The 13917-nt window shown below is 46.7% G+C and overlaps 1 protein-coding gene across 4 annotated transcripts in view; it reads right to left on the bottom strand.

The window, feature by feature from the left end:
- The window catches only part of CACNA1C (calcium voltage-gated channel subunit alpha1 C), a 458270-nt gene that overhangs the window by 7342 nt on the left and 437011 nt on the right, over positions 1-13917 (bottom strand). For 3 of the 4 annotated variants that reach the window (XM_018919792.3, XM_050984221.1, XM_050984222.1), the window contains 9 exons: positions 12574-12675; positions 11485-11612; positions 10251-10400; positions 8454-8806; positions 7566-7592; positions 6159-6287; positions 5614-5723; positions 3613-3716; positions 171-488 (listed from right to left, as the gene is read on the bottom strand). In XM_018919792.3, the coding sequence (XP_018775337.1) occupies positions 171-488; positions 3613-3716; positions 5614-5723; positions 6159-6287; positions 7566-7592; positions 8454-8806; positions 10251-10400; positions 11485-11612; positions 12574-12675 (1421 nt within the window). The remainder of the gene's footprint in view (positions 1-170; positions 489-3612; positions 3717-5613; positions 5724-6158; positions 6288-7565; positions 7593-8453; positions 8807-10250; positions 10401-11484; positions 11613-12573; positions 12676-13917) is intronic. The other variant, XM_050984223.1, reaches the window with a different exon arrangement.

The following is a 13917-nucleotide window of genomic DNA, read 5'->3' as shown; positions in this document are numbered from 1 at the left end:
CAACCCTCTTCACTGCCATGTTTCCTCCTCCCATTCATGCTTCTAAACCTGGGAGAAGGGCTCTCCTACTCCTGGCATTGCGGGCAGCAGCGGCTCTGCTGCCCTGCTCTTCCAGGGCCATGCTTCTAGCCGGCCGTGCCACAGCATCCTCGGCGCCCGGGCGTTCTTACCGCTTCCACCAGGCTGCTGGCGCTGCCGTGGAACTGCCGGCTGCTCCCTGCGGTGGGGCTGGGCACGGTCAGGGACACGGGTCGAGCTCTCCTGGGGCTGCCGCCGCTCTCCGGGTACCGGGAGCCGCAGTGCACGGACGGCAAGCTGCTGTTGAGCTTCTCCGAGGAGTCCGCCCCGTCGAGGCGCAGCGTTGGGATGCTCTGTTGCGGCCAGCCCCGGTTGCAGGGCGTGGCCGGGGGCGTAGCACACAGCCGAGAGAACATGGTGGGGGAATGGCTTCTCTGGAGCAGGGGACTCAGGCCGGCCACTGCTAGTGCCTGCGGACACAGGAGGGACAGTGTGAGTGAGGGCTTGCAGGGCTGGAACAAGGATATCGTAGATATCTGACTCCGGCAAGGGGGAGAGAATGATGCATCTGACTACATCTTATCAGAAGGCTGAGTAATTACTTTATTATACTATGTTATTCTATAGTATATTGCACTCTATTACATTACATCTAAAATGAATCTGCCAAGCACTCAACTCTGCACACAACTGCACTCCACTGCCCTCATCTCGTGACTGTCAGCCCACAGTTCTGACTCACACACACACACTTGGCCCTGATAGGCCAAGGAAACAAAACCCCATCACTGTGGGTAAACAATCTCCATATTGCATTCTACTTTGGCACAACACAGGCACAGCAAATAAGATAAGAATTGCTTTTCCTTTCTCTGAGGTTCATATTTTCTCTGTGGCTACACAAGGAGGTGCTGGAGAAACCATCCAAGAAAGGCCTGGAGACTCTCGAGGTTGTGAACACAGCTGCCAGCTCCTTAAAGGGTTTGGATGTGTGCTGCAAACTCATTTTGCAAGCTTTCATTTAAATGGTGTACCCTGTGCTACTGCCATGCACTGGATTGGAAATTTTCAGAACCGCAGCTCTTTAGCCTGGGAGTCATGGCACTGCCTGGAGGGACGCAGCCCCATTGTCACAGCACTGCCAGGAGGGACACAGCCCCATTTCACAGCACTGCCAGGAGGATACAGCTCTATTCCCATGGCACTGCCAGGAGGGATCAGTCCCATTCCCTATGGTTCTGCCAGAAACACCACCTCTTCTCCAGTGGGGGAGACAGCAACTCATTTTCTCACCACTGACACCACACACAGCACAGACTTTTATTGCCAGTTGCTGTTTGAAGTGTCTGAACAGATAACCAGATATGAATTTTAGATGTGTGTGCAGTTGGCAATAACTTGAAATCCACCACTGGATTTTAAGGCATCTGCTGCTGGTGGGAGGATCAATATCTGATGATTATACTTTCAGCCATCCAGTCCTTCCTGTAATGATATACACAACCTCTGAGTCATTCAGCTTCCTCTTAAAATGAATTCCTCTTGTTGCACAGGGCTGATCTGATGCCTTATTGATGGTGACTGCTTCCTTGTTTTATAAGCAAGACTGTCAGAGTCATGAACTCATCTCACAGAGCTCATGGCTGAGCAATGAAATAAATGCATAGAAACTACAAAAGTGTGTGGACTGTGTTGTGTTCAGGCTGGGGCAAGGCTCTGTGTTCAGTCTAAACTAACTGTGCAGAAAGGCACTAGAAAGCCTCCCTGCTCTTCAATGCCTGCCTGAAAACACTGCCTCAAAGACATGACTTACACAAGACTTAAACTTGCCCTTTGGTGATGCTCCTTCCCTCCACTGACCACAGTGGAACTGAACTGACTATTTTAAATTAGACAGCTCAATTAAAGCTATCTAATGTTAAGTGAAGCTCAGTCCATCTGCCACTGAAATCTTTGGGAACTGATAATTATGTTGTGCTGGTGACTTCAGTGTCAGAAAAGAAGAATTTTTTCATTCTGAAAAAAAGAATTAATTCTTAGTCACCTGCAAGTTCACCAAGGTTGTCTCAGTAATTAGATGTCAGACTCCTATCAAATTTCAATGAGGAAGGAAGCCCTTACAACTTCTGAATAAGTCATATCCTGCAGGCTATGATGGCCTCAGCACATCCCTTAAACTGCCAGGACTTCAAGGAGAGACCTGGATCTGTCAGGCAGGACAACAGAACCAGTATTTCAGCTTGTTGACAGACACACAAAATATTTTATCAAAAATGTAAGGTTCTGAGGAAGCTGAAGGAAGCTGTGTATGATTGCTTTGAGCTTCAGCTGAACACATTTACATATATAATGTACAGGTAATCCATGAGAACACCTCTTCAAGCCTTCACAGCAACAGAATCCATTAGGTTTAGCAGAGGCAACTTTTCCATTCTGTGGTCTTATTTTAGGCCCTGCTGTTGGTTAATATTTTTATAAACAGGAACATTGCTGAGTGTTGTCAGCTGGCAGCCAGATGCCTCTTTCAGGGTAGCCCTTCAATCTGGCTGGGTGACACTTGTGTGGGCAGAACCCCATCCCTCAGGTTTTGGGCTGCATGGTGGGATGGGGAAGGGTGAAGAGGTTTGGAGGGAGGTGATTCTGTCAGCTGTATGTGTTGAGAGGGCTGGAAAGCCTGTGTTCCCTGTGTTCCCTCTGCCTGGCCTGCAAGGAGGGCAGGAGGGCTGCTGCTGCTGTGGTGAGCATGGGAAGCTGTTTCTTGACCAACCCTCCCTGCTCCAACACGTTTTCTGGTTGTCCCTGCCACAGCTGTAACTCTCTGCAGACCACTGCTTTCTGGAGCTCAAGAATTAAAGGATAATTCTCTGGAAGTGGAGGTGAGGAAAGCCAGGGAGCCTCAAGCCCACTCCTTCTCTCACTCTTCCCATTCTTGCTATGTGACATTTTCTGCCCTTGTGGCAGCCTAAAGAAGCAGCAAGGCCATTCTGCCCTGCCTGGGGGGACTGCACAGAGCAGGATGGCACACCTGCAAGGCTGGCACTGCCATCTGCACCTGTTTCTTTTATGGGTGACAAAAAGAGGCATCATCAAACCAGAAGACACAGCTCTCCTTTGGAGCCTGACAGCTGGCTAATCATCCAGGTAGTGTTTAGGCATACATTTGCCAGGCTGCTGAACACAGCTACAAAGGGCTTAAGAAGCTGATTGATGACATGTAATCAGTTTGTGTTTTAAAATTGTTAATTACACTGACTGGTTACCTTTAATTAATATTTGACTGTGCACATTTTATTCATGTGCATACTGCCATCAAAGCCAGTGTAATTGCACTGCAGCATGCAATTTGGGTAGTTATTTTCATCTTTTTGCTAGAATTTTATTTTATTCATTCACCAGCATCATACAAGGATGACTGTGGCTGACTCCAAGGTAAATATTCCTGCAGCAATCTGGGAATGATAAAAATCCTGATTGCTAGAACCTGGGCCTTTGGTATGGGGAAGAATCTATCCCAAATGGTTTTTAAACAGTGGGTTGGGATGCTCTGGGGGGCACTGCAGGTGGCAGGGGCCACATCTGGTTATTAACACTCACCTGATGATGGACCAGATGCAAAGGCAGGACTGTCTTCTGTGAGACATCCACACCCTGGTTTTTCTGTCTTTTCAAACACTCTAAGTGAAAAGATGCTCTTCGACCTGAAACAGCAACACACACAATGTGTCCATCACTCATAGCACCCTACAGGAAATCTGTTTGCAGCTTCTTTTAGTGCAGTCCCACTGGACACACAGCAAAGACACACATGCTTTAGGCTCTTCCCCTCAACACTGTGCCCTTTCCAAAGCAAATGTATTTACAGAAAGCACTCAGGCATCACAAACCAATCAACTCCACCTTCCAAGCAAGCTGAAAGGTGGGATTGCTGCAAGGTGGATTCTGATTTTTCTCCTTTAAAACACGAGCAGCTGATTTCCCTCCCAGGCAGTGGCAGTGCTCTCAGACCTCAGCAGGATGTGACAGCTGAGACTCTGGTGCTGGGCAGGAGGGGCACTGTGCTGCTCAGGTGACACTGGCACCCTGCTTGCATGTGATCTGTGTCCCACAGCTGCCAGACACACCACACTTTGTGAGACTCTGTCTATAGCAAGGTCAAGTGCAACTGAATCCATCAGTGGGGAATTTACTGTGAATGGAAGGTGACTTAGACAGAAATGAAGAATTTTCAGAATTTGGAAGGAAGGGAAGAGAGAAAAATAAACATTTTAGAGGGAGCTGCTGAAACAGTCACAGTTGTTTACTTGCTATAAAAACTTGAATTATATATTACATAATTAAAGTTTTATATATTTTTATATATTTAATATAATTTAACTTTACTTCTCTAAATATGAGAAAGGTACTCCCAATGAGGAATTTCAAACAACTGAAAAGTATGTTTATGATCAAGTGCTTTACTTCTGAAAAATGGCAAATAAATCCTGTATTAAAGATTCAATACATGGCATATTAAAATAGTTTGTGGTCTTCATTTTGTTGACATTTTTCTAAAGAAGGAAAGAAAATTAGAATTCTGAAAATAGTAAGTATCTAATATTGGATTGCTGAGAAAAAACCCTCTCAGGGTTGTAGAAAATATGTTATAACCCAGAGGATGAATGTTACAATGCAGGTTAAAAGTATTTCTTCTTTCTAGAGAAAAAAACCCAACTACCAAAATGAGTATGACATCAGTATATAAATAATCATTAGAATGTAGTTAGTGAATCATTGTATCAAGGGCTGACTGCCTTACAGATAGATATAGAAGTTGTCATTGCCTAATATATTAAGATTTGAAATAAAGTAAATGTTGTTAGAACAGTGAAGCATCCTGAAGGATTTCAGTGCAGACTCAGTAGCCTCACTTTAAACATGACACTACCTAGTCTGTCACTGTTATTCTGTAAAAATGTATTTTATATACACAATTCTTTATAGTTTCTCCCTTCAATGCCCTTTTCCACCACACCAATACTCAGAAAAAGGCTGAAAAATGCTATACCAGTGTTCATTTTGTCACAGACTCTTGATAAAACCTTTCATAAAACCTTGTGATTCATGGGTTTCATCTCCCAGTGAAGCACTTGAAAATCTCCAGGTCCAATTAGAGCAGAAGGCAAATGCATGTTGTATTAGCTTAATCTGACATTCAGTGTGCTCCTGGCAGCAAAGGAGACAATCTCTCATTTCTCCTTGCTGAATACACACAGAGCAGAACACTGTAGGCTCAAGGCTCACCTATTCAGTGACTCCCTGGTGATTGTTTGGAGAGCCTACAGCTCTCAAATAAACTGCCCTAATTCACAGGCAGACTTGATCAAACAGATCCCAGGGACTGCCCAAACAGCCACAGGTTCATCAGCAGAGTGGCTGTAAAGCCAGCAGAGCCATGTGCCTGATCAGCATTGTCTGCATGCCCTGGGATTCCTTCTCTCGTGGACTGCATGCAGCAAACAGCAACACCCGTGCCCACCCAGGCTGGGATTCCATCAGGGAGATGTGGGAACTCCATCAAGGTGGAGGAAGCACAGCCCAGCCCTGCTGGGAGGTTACCTAGAGCTGAGGAGCACAGGAACCCCTTCTTTGGAGAGTGCCGGGTGTCCTCTCCTTTGCTGTGCTCTGGTGGAGTGAGTTGTCTGTTTTCATCATCTTGGTATGCAAGCCTGGGGAGGAGAGCAGAGGGATTTAGAAAAGCAGCTGATGTTGGGCACAAAAAGCCCTCTTCCAGCAAGGCAGCCAGGTAGGTCATGCTAGCAAAGGCATGCAAGGCAAGCTAGCTTCAAACTAGTACTGGTCCAGGAGCAGTAACAAGAGACCATGAGGCAGAGAACTCTAAAAATGAGCTCTGGGAACATCAGGAGGTAGAAGATATCTCATTCAGAGAAAGAAAATCCTAGGTGAAAAATAACCTTCTTAATGTTACTTCTAAGGCTGAACTGCATTTTTAAAATAAATTATTTTCTCATATTTGAGTTGTCTAAAATTTTCTGACTTTCTCCCATAAATTGAAATTTCTGTAGAAAAAGGTTACTTCTTCCCATCTCTCCCCCTTAATTAAAGAACCACCCAAACACCTTGACTAAAGCTGCAAAGCTCACATTTCGGTAGAGAGCAGGCTTGGTTCACTACAGTACTCAATGTCTTCATTCAAATTTTCATCATAAGTCTCATCCTGAGACACTTCCTCTTGGCAAACAATTGCCAGCTGGCTGTCTCTGGAACTGGAGCTAATGAGCAAAAAAGACAAGTCAAGATATGGAGATGGTAAAGACAACCTGTTACAAAGACAAGAATGACAGGCTCCATCTGTCCCAGTTTATTATAATGCTGAAGAGCCTTCATAGGAAAATCAATGACTGAATAGAGCTACAGAGTTCACAAATACAAGGCAGCAATCTTTGTCTGTGTCCTTTTTCTTAAGCTGTAAGTGTATTTTGTCCTTTGTGACTACCTGCACTCTATGAATGTGCACATCACACTGACCACATTTCCATGATATACCTCACTGAACTCACTGTAAAATCTGGGATGGGCTCTCAGGAATAAGCTTTTTCCCTTGTTGCAAAAGACTTGGTTATGGATTTCAGAGAAGCCTCCTGGACACTCACAGTAACCTTCTCATCTCTGTGATGTGTGGCCTTTGCCTCCCAAATCCCTCAGTCTGCACCAGCTCTGCCCTCTCCCTCCTTTTGTCCCTTTTTTAACTGCAGAGTGCTTCTACTGAATTCAGTGGGATCTGTTCAAAGCCTTAGGTGTGCCAGCCCTGAATTCCCTGCTTGCCACCTCTCTGTCCCCCTGTTTCACATTTCAGCACTCATATTTTACTTAATTTGGACTTTGCTTTTTCTGAGGAGTAGAGTAAAATCTGGAGGTACCTTGAGTCTTTGAGGTATGGACATGGAGGTAGTGGACACTTTTTTCAGTTTCTTACTAGCATTTGCAGAAGAGAGAAGGGTGGCTTTTTTTTTTTTTTTTTCATCTTTTAGGGACTGGAGGGGCACCATTATCTTGTCATAAAAGCAAAAACCATTGGGAGAAATGTGGGTATGCATTGTGTGAAAGAGCCTGTAGGGCAGTGCTGCAGTGACCCTCCTCTGAAATGAGAGGCAAGTAAAACTGCTAAGGTGCAGAGGGGAAAAAACTCTGTACCTGGCATCTCCTCCTGTTCAACTGTCTGTGTTTAGCCAAAACCATACAGAATTTTTGCATGAACATGCCAGGGTGTACTTCACTGTGTTGTGATCAGAGGATGTGTAGATGTGTGAGCCCAGCTACAATCTCTAAAAACCCCAAATCTGGAAAATAGCCAGAACATGGACTGCTACTTGCCCCGAGTGGGGAGTATTTTCTGGAGCTGTCATGGTGCTCAGTATCTCTATTCCAGGCCTACTGACACCAAAAAGGAGAGGTCATATTCAGCATTAATGGGAATCTGGAGTTTGAATAGGATGAAGATAGTGGGTCTTACAGCCAGGCAGCATGAGAGGGGTATGGAGAACACCTACCGTGCCAGTGTCTCGTAGTAATGTGTCCTAATGCAAGGAACGTGCCCAGGGAAGCAAGGAGAGAAAAGAACACCCGGTTAGCAGTGTCACACCAGCACCAGTTCAGCAGGGAGGAGGGCAGAAGGGAACACATCTTGTGCAACTCCCCGTGGCCTCCCTCAGGAGGGCACGAAATAGAAAAACCACAGGACTCTTCACTTGGGCAGTTGTGAACCCACTGAAGCTCCTCTGCCTTATTGTCCTATTCTGTCCTTTTTGGGGGCAGCATTTGGCCACCTTTTCACACTGTTCACTCTCTGCACTGAAAAAAAAGATCCATCTCTTTCCTGCTGTTTCTGAAAGTATTAAAAGAAATCCCCCACTGAGAAAAATTATATTCCTTTTGTGTTAGTCATCTGTGTGTGTGTAGAGAGCCTAAAAACTCTCCAGAGAACGGGATTTTCTCTGCTTTGTTTCCAAAAACCTTGCCTCCCTCCTCCCAGAATGTCTTTGGTGACCTCTGCAGGGATGTGACCTGCACTGACTTCAACAAAGCTCCCTATTGGGCTATTAAGACATGAAGAGCAGTCTCCTTCAGCTACCAGTTGATAAAACACCTCCCTGCGGTGAAGGAGGGACAAATAAGGTTCCCTTTGGATTTTACAAAGGTTTCTTCCTGATAAAGCCCAAAGAAATTGAGTGTGTTGGTCAGGAAGAGTGCTGGTGCTTTGCGGTGGCCAACTGGTGCATCTCTGTGGGCTCTGGCACTAGTGGAGAACCAGAGGGCTCAATCCAGGCTGCAGGCTGGGCAATGTCTGGGAGTGACTCTGGCTCAGCAGCAGTGCTCTGGTGTTTGCATGCACCTTCCAACACCTGCTCCCTTGGCTCCCTCTCTGCTGGGACACTTACCTTTTGGAGGGGAGCTTCCAGGGAGCCTCCTGCACACATATGGTGGGTGACAAGGGGGTCCCGTGGCCTTCCACCGTGCTGACAGTGCTGGGGTAGCTGGGTGGGCTGGGGAAGCGACACAGGGCAGTGTTGTTGGCATTGTTGATGTTGGCATTGGAGCCTGAAGATGAGTAGCTGCTGGGAGTGAAGGTGGAGTCCACCAGCTTCTCGTGAGATGGAGACTCGGTATCGCCGTGGTTGTTGCCAGACTTGTTGATGTGCAAAGGTCTCTGGGTGGTGAATGTCTGGGGGAACCCACTCCTGCCATCACTTTGGTAGTAGCTCACATGGTTTCCAAACAAGCCTCCAGCTCTCTGTCAGAGAAAGAGAAAGGATTTTTCCTTTGTGAGCGAGATGTGCAAGGGCCCTGCTGTTTTCCTGCTTAGACTGTTCTTGAGGAAATAAAAAATGAGGACCAAAGTGAGCGTGATGGCACTGGTGCTCTCTTTTCCAGAAAGCAATGTGAGGACTTCTCTGTCACAGAGACTAGCTACACACAGGCTGGGATTTCAGAGGGCTGGCAGGGTGTATGTCTCCACACCTCCCACCAGTCCTGGGAGTCCAGGACGGGGTATGGATGCAAGAACCAGGGACCTGCTGTCTGGTTTTCCCAGTGCAGTTACAAAGGAACATTTAGGTATGAGGGGGAATTTGAGAAGAGCACTAAAAACTAGTAAGTACTTGGAGGAAGAAATGAAGAGAAATTTAATGAGCCAGTTATGTACTGTTTAGATGGGTAATGAAAGGGACTGACAGCATCTTTCTGTAAAGAAAGGAGGAAAATGCCAAAGGAGAGGAAAAGTTACCAAAGAAAACAATTCTAGGAAACAAGAATGAAATAAGAAAGAAGTCTTTTAGCTAAGTTGCTCAGAAAATTTTCTCCGTCCATAGGAGCTCTGTTGTGTCTTTGTGTAGTTTTTGGAAGGATGCTACCAGTGCCACTGAAAGGAGTGAACAAAACACTAGAGCTGCTGCTCTGCAGATTGCCAGATGGATGCACTGATCTGTTATTTAATTTAGGTTTTATGAGGGAATCTTCCAGTGAGAAGTTTCCCTTGAGAGAAAGAGAGAAGAAATTGAGATAAAACTGTGCAAAGACCTTAGGACCTTTCACTTAGGACCTAGGTCCACCACTGTTTTCTAGTAAGATTTACCAAACAGGGAGGGCCCAGTGGAAAGCAGAATGAACAAAAGAGAATGTTGTTGCGGTGTGATTTCAGGGTTTACCCCAGAACCTCAGGTCCCTTCCTGAAGATTCCCTCCCAGGTGTGTCCATCACCTTTCCTTTCCCCTCCCTGACCCCTGCCGAGCACTGTCTGTCAATCCTGGAATTCCAGAAGGGCTTGAGTGATTGGCAGATTCAAAGGATGCCCTCTACCCCCGGGGGGGCATTGGGCCATCCAGGTGTCCTTTGTCCCTTGAGACCTCCCCTCCTGTACCTGGCTGGTGGCTCCCTACCCCTTCCCTCCCGCTCTCCCCGGGGTTAAAAGGAACAGCAACCACACAGTTCAGGAGTTCTGTTTGAGCTGTGGCTGGGTTCAGAGGCTGTGGGCCAGAACAAAGCTCTGGATCCAAACCCTCCATCACAACTGACTCCTTTCCTTCACCATCACCTTAAAGCTTCTCTGCCAGAGGGAAACCCGAAGAGCACACTGTCACAGGGGAAGCTCCATCCCACCACCACCAGAGCTCTTGCATGGACTTGCCTCCAAAGCACTCTGAGCTCAGCCTCAGCTCACAATCTTGTTCAGAACCTACCCGGAAGATGTCATCTTCAGAGGCAGCAGAAACAGCTTCTTTCATGGCCTTGTCCAGCTCCTCTTCAGCTGTCAGGTCCCCAGAAATGGCTCGTCGGATCTCGGGCCCGATGTCGTGCAGTGTGCGCAGCCCAGCCTGCAAAACAGCAAACTGTAGAGCTTCATATCTCCGAGTGGGCACAGGAGGGACAGCAGCACTGCCATTCCTTCCTAAACACTGGGGAGCCCCTTCAGTCAACACAGCACCCCCAGCTCCTAGAGAAACACCAACAAACCCTGTTCTTTCATCTCCACCTCAGGGAGGGAGAAACTCTTGGCAATACAAACCAAGGAATGTTTGTTGCTAGTCCTTGGCTTCATCACAGCAGGACACAGACATAAATCCACTGGCTTGACTAAGCAGGTCTGCGTGCTTTCAACTCTGGGTTCTCAGATCCACAACCAGAAGCTCTAGAGCAGCCACAATTCCAGCTGAACCATGTACTTTGGTGCTTCAGAAAATCTCTTATTTTTAATCAGCAGCCTAAATATGGATTTAATAACTAAGCCTCTTGCATTTGGACCTGCTAAGTCCTCAAACCCCTCACTGACTGGAGTCTGTTCCAAAGAGTCCATCCAGGGTGGTAAGCTGTGGGTGTACTGAGGCCTTGTTCTGTGTTTGTGCCCACATCACAGCAGTTTTCATCTTGCTGAAACTCCAGAGCCACCCTTTTTTGTCAAAGTATCCTCAAGGGACATAAATAGTGCTGCTTGTACATTCCACAGGGTTTTCTCTTTCTCTCACACAGCCTGGTAATCTGCTGAGTGAATATGTATCACAGTGGGGAACAAATCCCAGTCCTTACAGTCCTTACTGTCCATTGGATGGCCTTGGCACCCAGGTATGCTTTTTGCTTTTTAAGTGATTTTGTCTCCTGGCAGCATGCACTCAGAATGGGTCAAATGTATGTGGCAATAAGCAAATGTCTGTAGGACACTTCATACCAGTTCAAAGGATCCCAAATTTCAAATATTACTGGCAGATTGATAAATTGTCATTATGCCTCACCTGTGACTTTCAGAGCTAAGGAATTATGAACCCATGGTACACATGCATTTATCCAAAAGGATTGGTGTGATAATTCAAGTGGTCTACAAACTCCTTTCCAGTAGCAACCCCCAGAATGGTTGAAGAGGGAAGTGGGGCCACCTGTCTCTACTGTACCACCCCTGTCCACTCGGGGGCCGCTTGTCACCTGTAAGGAGAGCGCGTTGCGCTGGGAGGGCTTCCCCACCAGCCCCTGCTCTTTGCGCTTCTTGAACTTCCTGAAATACTCCTGGATCAGGAAAGTGGCGTAGAACTTCCCCACGGTCACCTCATCATCTGCAAAGGGGTGGGTGAAAAAATAAATTAAATAAGCAGCTGATTTATTGGTGTATTTGCTCATGTATTGCAGAAACACTGGGCACTGCAGTTCATCTCTGCTTTTTATGGCACCAAGATGCAGGGCTGAAGGAAGGGGTTGCTGTGCAGGCAGAGCTTGCTGTGAGCAGTCAGGAGCAGAGGTGCAGGTGGCATTGGGGCAGACTGGCTCTGCTGGCACAGAACCCCTGCAGCAGGAGCACATCCAACCTTTGCAGTCTCTGGTGTTGGTTAACCACAAAGGATCTCGTTATAGCAGCAGCCTCCCAGTCCGGGTCAACACATGCTGCTGTCTTGTGACAGCCTGGGGTGAGACTTATTCACAGGCTGGCTCCTCTGACTGATCATCCATCCCAGGCCTGCCCTGACCCTTCTCTGCACTGGATTTCTGTCCCTTTGTGCCTAACATGGGTGTGAGTGAACAGAGAAGATCACCTCTCCCCTGAAATGCAGTCACAGCTGTGTTCCCACACAATAAAAACTGTCAGCCAGCCAAAGTGTGCACTATGTTTTTCTCCAGGTAGCTCTCCTCCTTTCTGCAAACCCACTGGAAATTTTAGAAGACATGGTCCACTGAGTTCAGAGCAGGCTGAGCAAGGCTCAGGACCTGGCTGCTGCTGTTGGCTGACAGCCAAGGGCTGTTTTGTGCCCATGGGGCCACCTGGAAAGTCAGTGAATGCCACACTGGATGCCAATGCACCAACTCCAGTTTATGCACATCTTTTTCTTTCCCTGATTTCTCAGCAGTAAGAACAGCATATTCATGTTCCTACAGAACAGACCTCAGCCTGATTAAATACTGATAGCTTTGAGAAGAAAGCCTGTCCCTTCTATTCCACCTGATGATCACGAGGTGCAGGACAGGACAGGTGGGGGAAAAAAACAGAGATATTCAGAGACAGGGACAAGATCCTGCACTCACCACCTGCAGGAGGCACCACCTGGTCCAGCAGCTTCATACTGGTGCGCTTCCAGATTTTCTTAATTATTGCTCTCAGCTCTTCATTGGCTTGCTCCAGGTTACCTGCAGGGTGAAAATCATCAGAGACAGGAATTAAGCAGACCCTGCAGAGGAGCAATTTAATGTCTAGCATGGAAGTCTCAGGAGGTAAATATCAGAGTGTTTGCAGTAGTGGAAAGTTTTGGACCAAGAGATGCTCAGACCATTCCTAAAGCTCCCTCACAGCAAGAGGTCTTCTTTCTTCTTCCTAAATGTGCACAGTCATCTCTGGGTAGGGAGGTGACTTTCCTTCTAGATACCCATTTCCTCTCAAATAAGTCATCTTCAGTTTTATTTCTTGATTTATGTGCATTCAAACCCCTCTCTTCTCTTTCTCTAGGTATCTTGTCCTCCTAAAGGTGTTTTTCCTGCAGTTTTTCTTATTTCTCCCCAGCACTAAGGCTCCTGAGAGTGTTGTACGGGGCTCTGCATGGCAGTAGTTCTTGTAATAGGATGCAGTGAGGATAGGGACATGGAATAACTTGCTGAGGATGCAACACATGGACAGCATCAAAGGCAGAAATCTGACTCAGCAGAGCTAATTCCAAACTCCTGCCCTGACCACTTAAAAGATCCTGCTAAGACAAGAAAGAAAGAAAGCAGTTTGAGGCTTTAAATGGTTTCCCAGGAGTTCACTGGCAATGACTCCAACAGTCTGAGGCTCTCTCAGGCAGACAAGAAAATTGAATCCTTTTTGGGTCTCTGTTTCATAAGACACAAGATGTCTTAGAGGGATTGTGGGTGGCTTTTTCCTCAGGAGAGTCTCTTGCACTACAGTCAAATTCTGTTTAGCACAATTTTCAAGGCCTTAATGTAATTTTTTGTTTTGCCACTATTTTTTGGCTCAGCAGTGTACAGCTGGCACTGTAAGGCAGAGTTCTGCTGGTCACTGCTTCCCCATGCCTGAAATGTACTGCAGCCATCCTGAGGCAGAGGTGTTTGCTGTGAATCACAGACCTACACTCTCTTTCAATGCATCTCATTAATACATGAAGCCAGATTTTGACTCAGGACCAATATCTTTCATTACAGCAGGTGCCAGAGAGCAACAAAGAGGACCAGCTGAGCCCCAAATCTTGTCTGCTTTCCTCAGATATGCCTGCTGTCTATGCAAAGCTATTAACAGTCCCTTTACTCCTCATCTCTCTTTACAACACCACTGTTACTACAATGTAATGTTAACTCATGCTAATGGAAGCACAGGAGGAGTTTTTGTGAGATGAGACCCTCGAGTCCAAGCTCTTTTTTCTCCCTTGGACTGGGAGA

Source organism: Serinus canaria, chromosome 1A (assembly GCF_022539315.1).
Source record: "Serinus canaria isolate serCan28SL12 chromosome 1A, serCan2020, whole genome shotgun sequence".
NCBI lineage: Eukaryota > Metazoa > Chordata > Aves > Passeriformes > Fringillidae > Serinus > Serinus canaria.
This window is presented reverse-complemented; position numbering and strand designations above follow the sequence as displayed.